Source organism: Pygoscelis adeliae, unplaced genomic scaffold, assembly GCF_000699105.1.
Source record: "Pygoscelis adeliae isolate BGI_AS28 unplaced genomic scaffold, ASM69910v1 Scaffold4, whole genome shotgun sequence".
In the NCBI taxonomy this organism is placed as follows: domain Eukaryota; kingdom Metazoa; phylum Chordata; class Aves; order Sphenisciformes; family Spheniscidae; genus Pygoscelis; species Pygoscelis adeliae.
In genome coordinates this window covers 17,668,036-17,686,214 of record NW_008824986.1, presented here as the reverse complement: position 1 = coordinate 17,686,214, position 18,179 = coordinate 17,668,036, and the positions used below count along the sequence as shown (strand labels likewise).

The 18,179-nt window shown below is 36.9% G+C and overlaps 1 protein-coding gene across 1 annotated transcript in view; it reads left to right on the top strand.

Moving 5' to 3' along the window:
- Positions 1-11,816, top strand: part of SHOC2 (soc-2 suppressor of clear homolog (C. elegans)) — a 39,483-nt gene extending 27,667 nt beyond the window's left edge. Inside the window, exons 3-8 of the mRNA XM_009325955.1 lie at positions 443-573; positions 4,147-4,335; positions 5,678-5,800; positions 7,915-8,052; positions 8,549-8,666; positions 10,598-11,816. Coding sequence (XP_009324230.1) covers positions 443-573; positions 4,147-4,335; positions 5,678-5,800; positions 7,915-8,052; positions 8,549-8,666; positions 10,598-10,806 — 908 coding nt within the window. The 3' untranslated portion in view covers positions 10,807-11,816. The remainder of the gene's footprint in view (positions 1-442; positions 574-4,146; positions 4,336-5,677; positions 5,801-7,914; positions 8,053-8,548; positions 8,667-10,597) is intronic.
- Positions 11,817-18,179: the final 6,363 nt, after the last annotated feature.

Sequence of the window (18,179 nt, the reverse complement as noted above, 5' to 3'; positions counted from 1 at the left end):
CCCCCGTAGAGGAAATTGTTTTGCTAGGACCTGAGCTGTGTGATGTATGCCCAGGTTTTGGTAATATTAGTCATGGCATTGAATGATGCTATCTGTAATTTAAAAAAGTTATTTTGGGGACATCTGGGAAATAATAGTTGTTTGTTGGTAGAAAGATCAGGATAGAAGGACTTCTACAATAGGATATACGTCGTGCTTACTGTTATCATGCACTACTTAAGAAGAATACGTAATATGCACAATGTACTTTTACTGCATGGTTGACTTCAGCATTGGAAAGCACTGTAATTTGTGAATCTCTTGTTTTGGGATGATAGCTCCATTTCCTGTATGAAAAGTTTGAAGTGTAGAGTGTGAGACAACAAAAGAATCAGAAGTCAAACCTTGTTCTGTGCCTTTGTGTTAATCTAATGATATATTAATAACTCTTTCCTACCTGTAGGAAATTTGTCCAGTCTAAGTCGTCTTGGCCTGAGGTACAATAGGCTGTCAGCAATTCCGAAGTCTTTAGCAAAATGCAGTGAACTTGATGAACTGAACCTGGAGAACAACAACATTTCTACTTTACCAGAGGTGAGAATTAGAGGGAGTGGATTTGGGAGGGAATGTTGTTGTAAGGCATCAGTGTTTTGTAGAGGGATTGGAACATGTGAAATTACTTCATCTTGCATCACAACTCTGAGGAATAACCTTTGTTTTAATCTACATGTGTGTGAAATACTGCAATTCTGTACATATTAGGTATGTCTAACTAGTATAGAAGAACTGATGTCATACAACTTCAGTCAAAAGTGGGAGCAATACATGTGGTTGTGTTTGTTGTCCTGTCTCTTTAGAAAACCTTAAATGAGGAGTCCAGGTTCCTACCATTCAAGCTAGATAAAAGCTTCTTGGTGTTTCTGTTTCATGGAGGTAGGGAAGAAGTAGAAAAATGAAAAATGGGATATCTTTCCCATCTAATTGAGGCAAGAATGACCTTTAAGAGAGTGGGTAAAGTTTGTCACAGCTACTTGGCCTCAGCATTCTCGTTTTATTGTGGAAAAGTATGCTGCTGACACCGATGAGATATCGTCTGGCAACTCATTGACACATCTTCTGTCAGTTATGAAAAATAAAAATTTGCATAATTTTTCAGTTTCCAGTGACTCTCCGAGGTTCATGGGAGAAAGAGAAATCTGTTTTCTTGCTTTACTTTTCAGAGTTGCTGCACTTGATTGTCTTACCTTGGTCTCTCTTGTTTCAGGCTTAGTGTGGGATCAAGGAAAATGTCCATAGTTAGAAGTTCTGGAGCTACCTTGTCAGTCTCTTCAAGTAACATGTTCCTTGAATGGAGTGCTTTGCTAGCTCTGGGGTGGAGAGGCAGAAAGTTCTAGTCCCCTGTGCATCTGTACATTTTTCTATACTTCGTCCCTAGTGTTTTCTGAAAGGTGCCCCTGTGGACTCCAGTTTCACAATCCTGGATAGCTACAGCAGTTGGTTACAGACCACTTTTTAAATACAGCTTTGATGTCTGCAGACTTTGAAACTATTTCAACTGTTGGTTATACCTTTCATCCTGATTATCCTTTTCTTAGTTTCGTGAGACTGATTTATCAGGATAGCAAAGTGTGAGATGCTTGGCTGCATACTGCATACTTTTGGTGCTAGTAAACATTTAGAGAAAATGTTTGACTTGAAGCATTAGTGCCTGAGAAGAATTGCTCCGATGACGGAAAAAAATCTGATGTGATTGATTCTTATTTTGGATATTTCTTCCATTGCTTTAGAACTGTTTGGAGATGAAGGCTTCAGGACACAACACAGAGTTTTATTTTGTTCTGTTTTAATAATGGTCCAGACTGCTTTCCTAAGCTGTTTAAAAAGAAAAAAAAAAATTATTAGTATCAAATAATTCAAAATGTATCTAAAAAGGTATATAGGAAACTATACGTAGAAGAAAAAAACAAAATGCATTTGGAGTTAGGCAAAGTATTCATACTAACAAAGTGCAATAAGTAACTAGTTTCCTTCAGATAAATTTCTAAACTCCACAATGATAGACTGAAAACAGAGAATTTAATAAATGTTTAGGTAAAACTATAATTTAAGAAAATGCTACTGACTGAAAGCCACCAGGCTGCTTTTAAGATGAGAGCTAAGCTAGCCCACCCCACCCAGGCATATTATAAAAGCAACTACGGTATAATTACAAAAAGCTAATGTGAGGGATGATTACTTGCTTTAAACCCAATTCAGTCATAATACAAAACTCTTTGACTGTGCTGCCTTCTTCACGTACATTTGCCAACAATATGTTAACACTTAAGCTGCTACCTTGCAGAAGTGGATAGTTTATACTGTAATCTGTTTAAAGTAAAACATTCTGTGCTATAATACAAAGAACTGTATTTGTAGAAGAAACTTCTGACTTTCAAAACATAGCTGAAGCTGCTGACACAATGCCTAATAAATATTTTATCTTAAAAGGATGGGCTGGAAGAAGGCAGCACTGCCACAGCTCTCATAAGAGCATTGTTCTCTTTGTACTGCCAAAGCTCTCTTGCTTCCCTTCAAATGTATTTAATTACTCTAGGCTATTAGAGTGTATTAGCTAACATATTTTTAATATTTTTTTGTATGGAAGCAGACTTCAAAAATGGCTTTTTGAAATGCCAAGATCCATTTGAAGCAATAAAGTGTGTTTGTAACAGAGCTCAGGGACTGCCTAACCCTAGGACAAAGTATATCTGTTAATTAAAGTATAGCTAGAAGCAGTATTTCCTAATCAAAGATTATACTAGTTAATGATTAGGTTAAATTAATACTGATTTGAAGATCCATTATTTTATTTTTAGGGGGAAAATTGCTTCACTGATATTTGCTGAGATCCCCCCAGAATTTTATTTCAGTGCTTAAAGTTTTAGCCATGACATGTAGACAAGTCCCTATTTAATCCTGTTTTATTTACAATAATGTTAATAAACTATTTAGAAAAGTAGCCAAAGCTTTCCTGGTGAAACAGCAAAGCCATGTTTTTAAAGCTTTTACAGTGAATATAGCACTGAAATTGCAATCCAGAAATACCGACATTAGGAATATGGTTGGAATCATTATCTTGTTACTGCTCTTTCCTGATTGCAGATGTTGCATTATTTATGGTATGTAATGCTATGCATAAATCTCCAATTTCTGTAACACTTAAGCAAATAGGGCTGAATTCAAGTTGTCAGAGTAATAAGCAAAGGTGACACTTCAGCAGTAATTTAGATCTCATTATTCATCCCTACAGTTCCAGCAATGTGCTTGGCATGTAACTAACAGATAAACTCCGAGATCTGTGCTGCTGAGATTTTTAGAATCTAATTAGATGGTGAAGCGAAATAAGACTCTGGATTCAATGGGCAACCATTGCTACACAGTTTAACTCCAGGCTTCTTCCTTTTTATATCTTGGGGGGGGGAGAAGTGGAGTAATAACTATCTAGGAATATCTTGAAAACAGGAAAAAAAAATGGAATTTCCAAAACCTTGCCTTCCCATTCTTTTTCTCTGTCTTGCTGGTTATCTGAAACTGTTACAGCCTAAAAGGAAACTTCTACCAGATGTGTTCATCTTATGGATTGTTATTACATTAACGAAGATTTGTACTGGAAGTATCAAACACCAGTTTGAAAAACGGTGCATGCCGTTGATACTTCTTTGGGCCCCACTCTCTCACATGTGAGCAGGCATGAAAATTGAGTGAGCTGCAGTTGGGTGGTGTTGACCAAAGCCAGGACTGCTGTTCAGGACGGACACGCTGCTGACTGCACCTGCCAGCCGCTGCCCCTGTGCTCTTCACAGCTACCCAAGGCATAGCAATGCGTTATTAAAAAAATTCCCTTTGGAGGAGAAAAGAGTTACAAAACCTCCTAAACTTGTGCTTTTAAATGTGATATGTTTGCTTTTTGTATCTGGCGGTACGTAAAGAGAAAGGGGAAAATAAGGTAAAGACGGACGACTGTGAGCAGAGAGTTTTATCAAATTTAACACTGGATTGTGTGTTGCAACACTTATTTAGGGGGTAGACTTGAGGGGGGAAAACATTTCTAATTAGATCTGTGAGGGAAAAGAGATGTATTCAAATAAATCTGTCCTAAGTTCCTGGGTGGTTTTCTTCTCTCTACAGGGTCTTTTATCCAGCCTTGTCAAACTGACTAGTTTAACACTGGCCAGGAACTGCTTCCAGTCCTATCCCGTGGGTGGCCCGTCCCAGTTCTCTACAATCTACTCTCTCAATATGGAGCACAACCGCATCAATAAAATCCCCTTTGGAATTTTCTCTAGAGCTAAAGTATTAAGTAAGCTGAACATGAAGGTGAGGCACAGAAACATGCTGCTGTGTGTAAAATCAATGGGGAGCACTGTTTGCTGCTCCATGAATTCTGGCAAACTTAATGATATAAGGAATGAATTTATTACGTTGAAGTGGACGCTGCTGCTGTCACATATAGAAACAATTCTGTATTAGTTTAAAAATGTACTATCAAGATGTTATTGATTTGCCTTTATTTTTGTTGGTTAAGCTTTTGTCACATTTGCTCAAGTTTGAACAATGAAAACAAGAAAGTTGGTTGCAAAGTTCTTGAATATTCAAATGAGACATAAGCATGTAGAGTAGCTTATTTCTTTCCCCCTCTACTGTTACAGTTTAGATTAAAACCAAAATTATGTATTTTTTTTTTTTAATATATTCTTTCAAAACTTAAGTTTGGAGACTTTTGGCAGTAGTTGTAGAGGACAAAAAAAGAACCTTTAAGTCGGTGCTATGTACACTTAGAGTGAAGAGAACTAGGGAAAAGAGATGATATTTTTCTATGAATGGGTTTGTTTCAAGTTCTTAAATCATTAAAAAAATGTTTGAGCAATATCTAAGCTCAGCTGGTGTTTTAGAATATCTTTTGGCACAAATGGATTCTCAATTTGCATTAAGACCATTTTTTATCACATACCTGTTCGTAGCTTTGCGTGTTTACCAGGGCTTTGTATGATCTGTTTTTTTAGATTTTTTTTTTTTTTTTAAGTGTCTGGTCTAGGTCAAATTTTGTAGCTACATTCTGAGCAGTAAGATACTCAGATTAATTTCACATGTTTTTACTCTGAGCCATTAAGGTGTATTTCCTTTGTGGTGTGTTTGGTGTTGTGGTTTTTTTTTTTTTTTCCTTGTTCTTTTTTTGGGGGGGCTGTGGGTTTTTTCGTTTTGAGGGTTTTTTTTTGGTTTGGGTTTTTTTTTGTTTTTTTTCCCCCTAAGCTAACTACATACATTTTTAGGATTGCAGTGTTGCTGATAGCACCCTTCTAAGTTATGGTGAATTTTCTGTTCTTCCCCCCCTCCTCAATTGTATTCAGCAAAGAAAGAACAAAAAAATGTTTTAACTACTGGGACACATGAAATCTTGAGAATTGATGTGCTTCTGATTTTTCCACTACAGTTCATATTAGTAACACAGAGTCAATTCTGTTACTCTAAGTTGGAACTGCTTATTATGTTTTGAGGAATTTAAAAAAATGTTTGGCCAATTATCAACATTTTATTCTTCGGATTTAATTATCTACTGTTTTGTTATGAAGTATTTTGTAAGCAGTTTGTTTAATCTCTCAGATGCCATGCCGACTTCTTGCAAGTGCAGACCCTAAATGTTTGCTATGTTAAATCACAGGACAATCAGCTGACCTCTCTCCCCTTGGATTTCGGGACTTGGACTAGTATGGTAGAACTGAACTTAGCGACTAATCAGCTCACAAAAATCCCTGAGGATGTATCTGGGCTTGTTTCTCTTGAGGTGAGAAGAGTATAAATGAACAGCTAAGTGAATCCCTGCAAATAGGCCGTCTGTACTTCAGGTTTAAGCAATACTACTTTTGGGTCAAATAAAGCCAAATAAATATGTGTATGTATGCTATTTAAATGGATGTGTTGCATCTGTTTATGGTTGTTTTCAACAGCTTTTTGAATGTTGTTCTTTAGGCTCTAGATGATTGTCTGTGCACAAAGAGTTAAGTACAAATATATTTTTAACTATGTAGAAAGAATTTTTTTCTCAACAGAAAGTTACTGTTGTAAATGAAATGGCACCGAACCCAGTTTGATTCCTGGAGAGACCATCAAGGAAACAGCAGGGATCAGAAAAACGTAATGAAATGGTCTACAGCCAGAGGTGGCTTGAATGTAGTAGCACTGTGAACCTTGTAGGCAGCCGGGTGGGAATTCTCAGCCTTTGAGGGAGAAGAACTCGTAGGTTGAAACTGTGAACTAAACCTGTTGTGTCCCCTAGTCCTGTTTCCCAAGGTACCATCAGGAGAGACAAACTTAATTGCCTTGGAGGGACATAAAGATAGAGGTACTTGTTCAGGCAGTTGAGGGGACTTTGTAGCCTCTGTGAGTTGCTGGGAAAAATCTGTTAAAGTACCATAGCAAATGGCACATTTGAAATTGCAAATTTCCAGTGTGACTGCTGCTCTGAATAATTAATAAATCCTGTAGTTTGGGGCAAAAATCATATGGCAGAGTAATAGCTATTTAGTGGCCCAGTTCCTTTACAGTTAAGGCTGAGATTGATGTGATTGGGAAGTTAGTAACCTCTAACAACTGGATTTGCTGGTGGTCTGCTGGCTGCAGACTTGTTAGCGCTATTTTTCTCTGTAATTAAAGAATCAAATACAAAGAACTACTTGGGCAGTGTTCACACAAAGTGAAGGTTCCAACAGCAGTGCTAAGTCAGCTGCATTGCATGTAGGTAATATTTTCTGTTCCTGCCTTTGTTTCTTGATACATGGTTAAAACGTTACTGTTCTTACCGTTCTGTATATATCGTAGCGCATAAGGGAAGGCCACCGAAATACCGCGTGTGCTAATGCTAAGATGTTGGCTTTTATTCATTTTGATTTCCACTTTGATTTTTAGCCTTGTTTTCTATTCTGTTCTTGACTTCAGTGTTTCCATGTTATATGAAGCTAGTGAGAGCTGGGATTGGTAGAAGCCAGGCATTTGCAACCTTGGCTGGCTTAGCAGGGAGCTGTGCCTGGCTAAGATGATGAGGGTCCACACTGGGTGCTCTTTCACATCCTTGTGTTTCAATGTGCCTTGTTAGATAACTAGACAATAGCATTGTTTAATCGGTAATTAATTACCTTACTGCTTGCTGTGTTGTTATGAGGCTTGATTACTTCTAAGGACTGTTAGACTTCTCCGGAGGAAAAATGGTATACTAGTGTAACACCTGTTAACTTCCTTGTGGTGTAATGAATAACTCCGTTAAATGACGTTGCAAATAAGGATACTTTTCCTGAACCTACGATATTTATAATTCAACTTAGAAAGGAGGAGAAAAACGAGGTTAACACTGTACTAGAGGCGGGTGTGTGATGGGAGACCATTTTGAAAAGCCAGTGTTCTGCTTAGGTGCTCTGATCTGTATGTTTACTTGCTGCTGCTCCTAACCAAAGGGACATAGAGAGAAGAAGTAGTATTAAGCTTTTAAAGAGGACTTGGCAAGCACAGCAAATAATGTAAAACATGGTTACGAGATAGCTATAAGGAAGGGTAACAAAATGATAGGGAAGTCCAGGAAGAAATTGTTTTTCTTTGGTCATTTGAAGAAAGAAGGTGTTATTTGTTTTTGTTCTGCATTTATTATTGTGTAAAATAATATTTGAAAGAATTCTATCATAAATCTATGTATTTGTGTCATTAAAGACTTTAAAAAAATGATGTTAATCACTGATTTGATTTTCTTTAATCTTTTCAGTTTGGTTCCATAATTTGAATGTAGGCTAATCTTGGACTTCATTACTTGAAAATATAAAGAGATCCTGTCTTAATCATTATTTACTAATTGCGTTGCTGAAATTCTGTGGTGTTTTTGTGTGTTTGTTTTTTTTTTTTTTTTTTTTTGAGGTTCTTATCTTGTCAAACAATCTACTAAAGAAACTTCCCCATGGAATTGGAAATCTGCGGAAACTCCGAGAGCTAGATCTAGAGGAAAACAAACTGGAATCCTTGCCAAATGAAATAGCTTACCTCAAGGATCTGCAGGTGAAACAATAATGGGCTGAGATAAACATCTTACGTCCTTTATTTACACCATGCTGATTTAATTACAGCTAGCTTGATGAGGGAAACTATTTGGGACTGGACATAGAACCAAAAGTTAAGAATCTTGCGCAACTTCATCCACAATCTGTCCCCACTAATTCTTCTCCAGATTCATCAGTTAATATTGAACAAATAAGTTTTGAAGAGTTTAACTGTTGTACCATGAGTACAATACTGCCACAGGAATGGCCTCTGATTTCAGTCATGTTCATGAAAGCTTTTATGTCTAGGCACATATTTTACTATGCACTATTTTATTTTTATGTTTAGTGGTGCTTAATAGAGGTCTGAAATGTTGTTGAAAGGTAGAAATTTTTTTTTGTTCAAATGCTGGAGAGTAGAACCCATCAATTTATCAGCTATGTATCTTGTTATTTGCTGTCATTTGAAGCAGAAGTCATTAAGTTAATTTTTCAAAATGTGTTTTTTCCCTTAGAAATTGGTTCTGACTAATAATCAGTTGACCACCCTTCCCAGAGGTATCGGTCACCTTACCAATCTGACGCACCTTGGGCTTGGAGAGAATCTTCTCACACACCTTCCTGAGGAAATTGGTAAGATCCCTTTTTCTGGTTTTATGCAGTGTGCCTGAGCCAAAGCAGTTACAGACACAGAAGATAGGCATCTACTGTGCTCATAAGTAGAGGCCACAAAATTCATGTGAAACTTCTAGATATACACGACCTGATGTGAAGCATGTGCCACAGGAACAGCACTATAGGGTATGATCTTTATCTTGCTGAACTGTAGTGAAACAAATGGTGTAGCTTTTTTCAGTTCTTCTGCAGAAAGCTGCCGAGCACACACTAACCTGCATAATGAGACTCCTTTTCTCTCCAGATTCTCCCACAGTTGTGTATTATCAGTCACTCAACTTCATAAACCTATTCTTGGAGAGAGGTCTGTGTCAGAAAGGAAATGCACTTGTCCTACTGTAATTCCATGGTGTAGACAAAACCTTGTGAAAGGTGTAGACAGCTGAAGCAAATGTTTCTGCTGATAGTCCCTCGGCGCACACTTCTGTTTGTAGACCACTGTATTATTTTTCACCTTGATGAGATAAGAAAAGGAAGTGAAAAGGAGGAAATCTACAGAAAGAGAGGAATAGGATTCTTCTTGTGTACTAAAGACATCCAGAGTAAATGAGATTCAGAGCATCTGAAACTGAGATCCCCGTTTCTTTTAGTCAGTCACAAGTACCTCCAGAGCATGATTCTGAGCACTTAGGTTAAAATCTTAAAGTTAGAGCTCATTATGGAGCAAAAAATGATGGGAGAAGCTACACAAAGCAAAATGTGGTCAGAAACAGTGATGTGCAGATGGAGAAGGCTGGGACACAGTCTATCTCTCCCAGCATCTTTAGTGAAGAGCCATTACAGCTTCTGCTCTTGTATGTGCCTCAGTGTGAGAAGGGCCTAAAACAATCTAAATCTGGAGCTTTGTAATTTAGTTTATGAGTTAGTGGAGAGAGTTTGCATGCTGTGGAAACGAGCTGCGAAATTAGAAGTATGTAAGTAAACTTGAAATACTATTGTAGGAGTACAATTTGGTTATTAAAGCTGGTTGTCTTAACAGATTAGAGAATAGTTAACTATTTCCAGATGTGACTGCTTCATCTAAAGTTATCAGCTATTTCCCATTGTTTCTTAGCCTTTCCTTTTTGTTGGTTTTCCCTGCCTTGAGCCCTGACTACTGCTTTCTCTTGTGAAAGATGGAATAGTCTTTTAGGTTACAGGGGATGTTTATGGTATATAAGATTGGAAAATGGGGGATGTTTTGAGGAGGACTTGTACGTTTGGAGTGTATTTCAAAGATATGGATTAATTTTTATATTTGATTGCTGTGGAGGAATGGAAGGCTTAAGAAAGAAGAAATTAGTCCACTTTCCATCTTCCGGTTAATCTATACTGCAGTATCTGTAGTAGAGGTGGGTTGTAAAATTTGAATTCAGGAAGAATTTTTCATAGGGGTTTGTTCCATTTAATAAATTCACTGCTGTGCAGAGATCTCTCCTGCTTTCCTCCTGTGGCGCATTACAGTTACAGCTTCAGGTCTTTAATGTGTGGGTTCTAATTAAATAAAAGGTATGGCATAGATATTTTTATAAAGATAATACATACTGTATGGTATAAATATTTTCTAGGCCCTTCTAACTAGATAGCTATTCAATGTTGCCTGCAATTGCAAAGCAGTTGGCTGAACAGTTACGGTGAAGTCCCTCTCAGCTCTCTTATTCTGTGTATTCTCAATTCGGTTGTTATCTAAAGGAGACGTAGTGGTGAATATTTTTACAGGGAAACTAAAGCAAATTGGTTCTTGCTTAGGTTCCAGTGCTTGAAAATAGGAGTTTAGATGAGTCACTGACTCTAGATTCTACATAGTAAAGAATCTTCAAGTGGGCTTAGTGCTTCTGTCTAAAAGTTATAAACTGTATGAATTAAAAAAAAAATAAAAATACTACTTTGTATTATTTTATTTTAACCAGGTACACTGGAGAATCTGGAAGAACTGTATTTGAATGACAACCCCAATCTGCACAGCCTTCCCTTTGAGCTGGCTCTTTGCAGCAAACTGTCAATAATGAGTATTGAGAACTGCCCGCTCAGCCACCTTCCACCTCAGATTGTTGCAGGAGGACCCTCCTTCATCATTCAGTTCCTAAAAATGCAGGGACCATATCGTGCCATGGTCTGATGCTCATCGGATTGTCCAATACACTGTACAAAATACAAACTGCATTAATGTTGTAATTGTCTGTATATGTATATATAATATAATATATGTGGTTTATATTATATTATATATATATATAAATATATAAATAATATAAAAAGGCAAATTTAAGACTGCATTATGTGTTTCTGCTAATAGAGGAATCATAGCCATTTAGATTTTTTTTTATTCTGTAAAAATGCTTGTCTAAGTTTTCTTTGCTGAATTTGATGGAAGTTGTCTGAATAATCTGGAAATGCCAGTTCATTTAAAGCAATTGCCAATGAACTCAAAGTTTAAATTTAAGGGACAAAAATCGTTTTGCTTGGATTTACTTTCAGTTAAGAGAAATGTATAACCTTTATATAATGAACTTTTCTGTTTTCCTCCCTCTTTTTTTTTTTTTGTGTCAAAACCTGAAAGGGTTGTGTGTCCTGAGGTTGGGATTTTCTTTTAACTTATTTTGAGATTTGAAGCAAATGGTGTTTTTATATTGTTTACAGTCAGAGTAAATCACTGGATTTTGTTTTATTCTGATTTGCTCTGTTTTAATCAATCATATCTAGAATTTATATGCCTCTGCTGATGAATTTTTATCAACCGGTTTGTATACTAAAAACATATACTCATCAGAACAACTGGCAGGTGAAAAGGATGCAGTCAAAACAAAAGAAAAAGAAAAGAAAAAAAAAGCTTGAATTCCTTTAAGTCTTGCTTCCCTGAGTTATCAGTTGCGGGCATAACATATCTGAACTGAGCCTTTTGCGGTTGGTCTTTTCTAGCACAAGTAAACCTTTTCAGATTGGTAAAAACGTTGAGTATACTCAGTGAAGTGAAGTAACGAGTCCATGAGGTCTAACAGTACAGTTAAGTGGCAAGGAAATAATATATATGTACATTTTTACTACAATGTTGAGTCATAAACTACAACAGGCAATTTTAAGGGTTCCTTATAGTCCTTGTACAATAAATGAATGTGTCTTACTTTTAAACACTGCAATATATGTAAGTTTTAAGGTTGGTTAACAATGTACTATGGTTTTATATCTTGACTTGCCTTGTACCTCCTTCCATTATGGAACTTCTGTGTCCAAGCACAATATCTTCACACTGTGCTGTTTTGCTGCTGAACTAAATGCACTTTTCCCCACAGCTGGGGCACTTGCTTCAAAATATTCAGTTCAGTATCTTGATTATTCTTCTTTAACTTCATCCTATCTGTTTCAGTATTAAACCGATCTATTAAAAAAGAGGCACCTTTTTCATTTGTGCATAGATGTTGGTAGCTCAAGAGAAACACTGTAAGTAGTGGACATTCAGTTTTATCATTACTTTCTTGGTTGTTTAAAAGGCAGAAGATCCTTCAGGGAGATTTACAATATTGCTGCGCTTGTAGGGCCAGTTGTCCTTTTTCAGTAGGGTAGGAACTTGAGGCGGTTGCATTGCACGGTTACGCAAGAACTGTCCAGTTTATACTCATTGGAATTGCTGCTGGGGTAGTGTGACTTAGAGGACTGTACCTTTTGAGCAAAATCAAATCAACGAATGCCATGGGAAATCTATTTCACATGCAGAAGTTTGGGTAATATTATTTCTGGCTTTCAGGCATGCTTACTTAGATGTATTGCCTTGATCTATTTGCATTCTGTTTTGTCGTACGTCTTTTCATTAACAAGGAGTAAGTTTAAATGGAAGGCAGGTGGAGATATAAAACCTTAGAGGGCTTAAACATGCTGTAAAACTATTGTAGATGTCACTGGATTTTACTAAGTAATGTTCTGTTTTTCTCACACACTCTGTCGCCCCCCCCCCCTTTTTTTTTACATCTACTGTAGCTTTTCAGTTTAGACTTTAGTTTATAAAAGGCTAGTTCCTTACAGATCTGCCTGAAGTTAATCTTTTCTCAGCATTAAGGTGTTAAAATATGAAGATACTGAAATGCTTAGTATCAAGACTGTAATCTAACTTCTGAATATACTGCTAAATCCATATTTGTGCCCTCAGGTCACTAGGGGAAACTGATTTGATTAATATGGTTCCTTGAAACAAAAGTGGCGACCCCTTGTGTTTTCAGGCATCTTGGTCTCATTCCCTGTCTGCTCCTCAGTCCCATTTTTGTAAGAGTTGACAGGATTGAATTGTTTAGTTTGTAAATATGTCGATTATTCACCTTGTTAAGGTACATGGTTAATGACTGTATGATTGGAGCTGACCCTCTCACATAAATTCTTGTGGAGAAGTTGGCTACCAAAATAGTGCTCATTACACTCGCTTAAAAGCAAACTATTCTTTTCATTACACTTATAGGAATAAATAAAGCTATGTTTTAATTCATTACTATATTAAAAACAGGATATTTTTTCAAACTACCTTTGTGCTAGTATGGTTGTTGCAATGCCAGATAATCCTGAGCCCTGTTTTAGGAGTTTAATTCTATACGTTCTGAAGTGAACTCTTATTTGTTCAGTGTCTCGAGAGATTTGAATAAAAGCAGTGTGAGAGAAGTTCTGGTACAGGAGAAATCAACTCAGAAGAATTTGAGAAGTTCTTTAAAATTAAGCCAAAAGTTTAGGTATTAAACGTGTGGCATGGATTGGGAATAGCTGCATATAAATCCATATAAGTACATACATGGATTTATATCCAACTTTATACACAGATCCATATAAAATCCAGCTATTTTGATCATTCAGAAGAGTCTTACATCCTGACATAAGAGACTCTTGCATTTCCCAGGATGTTGGATTGTTAACTGGTGCAGTTTCTAAATTGTATTTAATGCCTGATGACATTCAGTTGGACATGTGCTAGCTTCTACGTGTTTAAGAATTTTGTTTGGCCTAATCAATGAAAGTATGAATGGAAAGAACTTAATCCTGACAAGTGTGTGTATACATACATATATCTATATGTGTATCTATGTATGTATGAAAGCATAGACAAGGTGGAGAAATTAATTCTTTACGGCATCTTCGAAAACGAGATGGAGAAACAGGTGATTCCCAGATACTTGTATTAAATATTTATCCCCCTTGCCATACAGGGGGAAATAATTTAGAAGGGTTATCAAAAAGTGTGACAATCTTTACTTTGGGTGAAAATCATGACCTTGATTGCTTGTCCATAGACAAAATATCAATTTTGTATGTGTCCGTGCCTATGTACATAAGAATATGTACATATACACATGACCCATAAAGAGACTATCCTGAATCATGCCTTGATTTAACAAGCTAAATTACTGTACTATAGACTATATAGTATTACGGAAGTCTGGTAAGGTGTAAAGCAGATTAGGGATTTGTTAAATAATAACAAGAAGGAATAATTGCCATTGTGACTCATGTTGGTCACATATTGCATTTAAATTTACTAAATAGAAAGTTGTTTGGTAATTCGTCGCAAAAATGCTTTCTTTTAGTATAAACCCATTAAAGTTCTGTCTCTGGCTGTCCCATATTTAGGTTCATCACCAAAGTTGTCTAGTATAAATGCAGTGGAAATGCTGCATGTAAAGTTGTGTCACACAGTTGTGTAATTGGCACTTTTCCATTTGCCAGATGCCATTGGAAACTTTGAAGTTCGTACACCCTTTTTAGAAAGAGATTTGGGTTGTAGAATATTTGCTTCAGTGCCTCTCTTGGATTTAAGGTTTTCTCTGCAGTTTTGTCTATTTTTTGCTAATGTGTGAGAAAGTGCATGTTCAGGCTTCTTGAAGGTCGTGTTTGCTCATGTACATGATTTAGTAAATTAGTACTCAAACTGTCTAGCTGGTTAGTGCTTAAACCCATTGTGTCACCTGGAATTCAAGTATCATCTTTAATACTGGGAGTTTGAAAAATACCTTTAAATACCTTTTATTTAACAATTAGAAAACTTTGAGAGGTTATTTTTTCTTTTTTCTTTTCTTTTTTTTTCCCCACCCTAAAAACCCAAAAATGAATTAAATTTCTGAATCAATACAAACCCATGTCAGGGAAGTCTTCATCTCCGGATGCAACTAACAATTTTCAGATAGTCACTATCACATCTCGGTTGTATCAAATTAGCATGCCAGAATAGCTTCTAATTAGAAATTAGAAATGTGCAGTTGGCAGTAATTTTCACAACACAAACTTCAAGGCACAGTAAGGACAATTACAAACAAACGATGGTATCTACAAATGGTTTTTGTTTTTACGTTAGCAAAGATCAGAAAATTATGTTTATTATTCTGATGTTTAGGTCTTAACCAGGACTGCACAGGACTTTTGCTGTGGGAAAAATACCAGACCACACTAATTTTGTGGTTAAAAACTAAACAAGAGTGTAAACAGTCTACAAAAATGTACTTTTAATCTGAATTATTGTAATGTTGATTGTTATGTCTATATAAAAGATTGCCTTGCTTTTTTATAAGAGTCATTCTGTATCAATGCATTCATTATAAATAGTATATTTGTAAATAAGCTGCCACTGAGTCTTTTGGAAGTTTTCTAGTATTTCTAGTCTAACATTAACTTGGATGTAAGTAGTACTTTTGCAGTGCCCCAAATTATCAAGAACTGCTTTCTCATTATATACTCATCACTCTTTAAAAGATTTTTTTTTTCCCTCAAGTAAAATATAGATTTTTGTTTTTCATGTATAGCAATTACAGGAAACTTCAAAAGTTGCATGACAGTAACTGCTTTACTCAGTCATGTAGATTGGACACCTTTTATAAAGCAAATGTTGGTAATATCTTTTACTTTCATTTTGTTATAGTACAGTAGGGCATATAGTGGAAAAAAAAACCCCAACCTTTCTCTCTGAAAGGGAAAATAAATCTTGGATTTTAGTGCAAAATGCATTTCAACAACAACAAAATTAAAGTAGGTATAGAATTCTGGTGCCTATAAGACAGACACCTGCATTTAAACTTCTGGTTTAATAAAAGACACTATTGCCAAGCTGACATGACATAAGCTCTAAACCCCAATGTCTTTTAACTCTGTAAAGCTTATTATGATAGACACTGTTTCAAGAAGGTCATGCCTACATCGTGTCCTACAAACAAAAAAATGCTAATATCCTTTGAAATCAGAAAAGAAAGGCCTCAGCAGTTCGGATATGATGGTGACGAGGAGGGCACCAGTGTACTTGCTGTGGCTGATTGCTTTAAAAACTGGAATGGGTTCTCACAGTGTGCAGCAGTCACTCCTGCAATGATCTCAGTACCTCTGTCCTTACGTCAGATCTCTGCTGATTAAAATCAGTAGAAGGTCTGATCAAACTGCCTAAAGGTCTGTCTTTGAGTTGAGTTGATCCCTGTTACTCTAAGTGATCCAGCAATCTGAACACAAGCTAAGGGGTTGGCCAGCCTCATCACGAGAGTGATGTTGGACCGCGTACCATCCCTCCCCTGTCCGACAGGGCTGAGTGGCAGATGTGTATGGAACATAGCAGGGACATGCAGTTCCTCCGGCACACTGCTCCAGACCTCACCAACCAGAGTTTGAAGGGCTTGCGAAAAGGGAAGCAGCATCTGCATCACTGCATTTAGTAGCCCTTGATAGATTAGGCAAATTAACAGAAGAAAGTGCTTTTTTTTTTTTTTTAATTCTAAATCTATTTGTATTTCTGGCCTCTGCAACATCCTGTGTCTAATAATTCTACAATATAATTATGTGCTGGGTGAAAAAGTACTTCCTTTTGTTTGTTTCAAACCACACCACCTTATTTCATTTGGTGACTCCTAGTTCTTATATTCTGAGAAATTTATGAACAGTCTTTTTCCTGTTCATCTGCTTTTTACTACTCTTCAGGGTTGTTTTTTTCATAAATGGCAGTGTTTTTTCTCCAAGTCATAGAGAGTTCTAGTTTTATAGCTTCTCTTCAAACAAAACCTCTTCCATTCTGTGATAATTCTTGTTGCCTTTCTCCATAGTTTTCTAGTCCCAGCTCTGATTCTTTTTCCTAATTCATGGCCTTTAGCAAGCTATTTTGTTCTTTGTGTACTTCTAGTTTGTGAAGTGAAAGTACAGCTCTGTTTATGAAAATTAAAGTTGAGTGGGCGATAAAGTTCAGTGCTAAACTCCAGTGGGGAATAATCCCTCTAGGCAATGATCAGATTGGGGTTTAGACTTCAGATGCAAGCCACCCACTGCAATAATGAATTGTTTCCTCTGATTAGCTGTAACGCCGACTTTCATCATCTCTTGCAACTAGATACAAGAAACAAAATTAATATTGTATTTTACATAAGTATGCTGATTTAAACAATACTCTGTTGATGCTAGTAAGAGTGCGTAGTTTTGGAAGATGTGCCTTTTGAGTATTTCAGCTGGCCTTTTTAAACTGTCAAAGCTCAACGTTTTCTGAAAGTACTGGGAAATTTCTAGTGGTGGTGTTTCTTTGGAAGAGAAGTTGGAGACCAACAGTGCACTGGTTGAGTTTCATTTTCCTCCTTGAAGCCTCTGCAGAAAGCTATGTAAGAAATTTCCTTAGTTTCTTTAAAAAAAAAAAAAGAAAAGAAAAAGCAGTTTCCCCCGGCCCCAGTAGCATCCTGCTGGTAATCGGTGCCAGCCGGACAGCGCTTGGCAGCCACTGAGACTGGGGGATCTTGCTGGTCGTGACCCCCTTCTGTTCAAATGATTGAAGTGAGCGTCCACAGATGAGCCCGGCCTTCAGAAGAACAACGCATTTTGGCTCTAATTGAGTGAAAAGTAAAGGAAGTGTCTCTTTCTGGCACCCTGTGTCCTAAAGACTGTATTAAAGGCCTCAAAAATGTGCAGGTGGCATCTTGCGTGACTGGTGAGACAAACATTACATGTTTGTGTAATTAATCCAGCCTAAGTGCTTCGGGATGCCGAGTCTCCCAGTGCTGCTGTCCCGTGACAGATCCTGCTTTCCACTGGTGGGAAGTTGTGGATTTAGATACCTACTGTATGTTGAAGTGTTTAGTGTGCGAATACTGTATAAAATCTGGACGCTGGGCAGCTTTGTAGATTATAGCTGGTGCTTTGAACTGTATGTGGTGGCAACGGCAGAAAAAAGGTGTTAAAGGGCTGGAGATGGTTAGCTTTGATACAATTAAAAGAGGCTGAATGCCTTGAAAGCTAATTTGTTTTGTTTTCGCAAGCCATCTCAGTCAAATAAAATACATCATCTCTTCGTACAAGCCTTGCCTCACTTAGGATTGTACGAGTGGGAGATAATTTGATTACCAAGATCAAATTATGATGTTTTAGAGGAGGAGCCATCTGGAGTATTTGAGTGAGCAGCTGGCAGCCTGGGCTGCACAGTTAATGATCTGACTGTATGCCTTGCAACTATTTTTTTCCACTGCAAAACCTTTTAAGAGTCTTTAGAGATCAATCTACCCCACTGCCTCT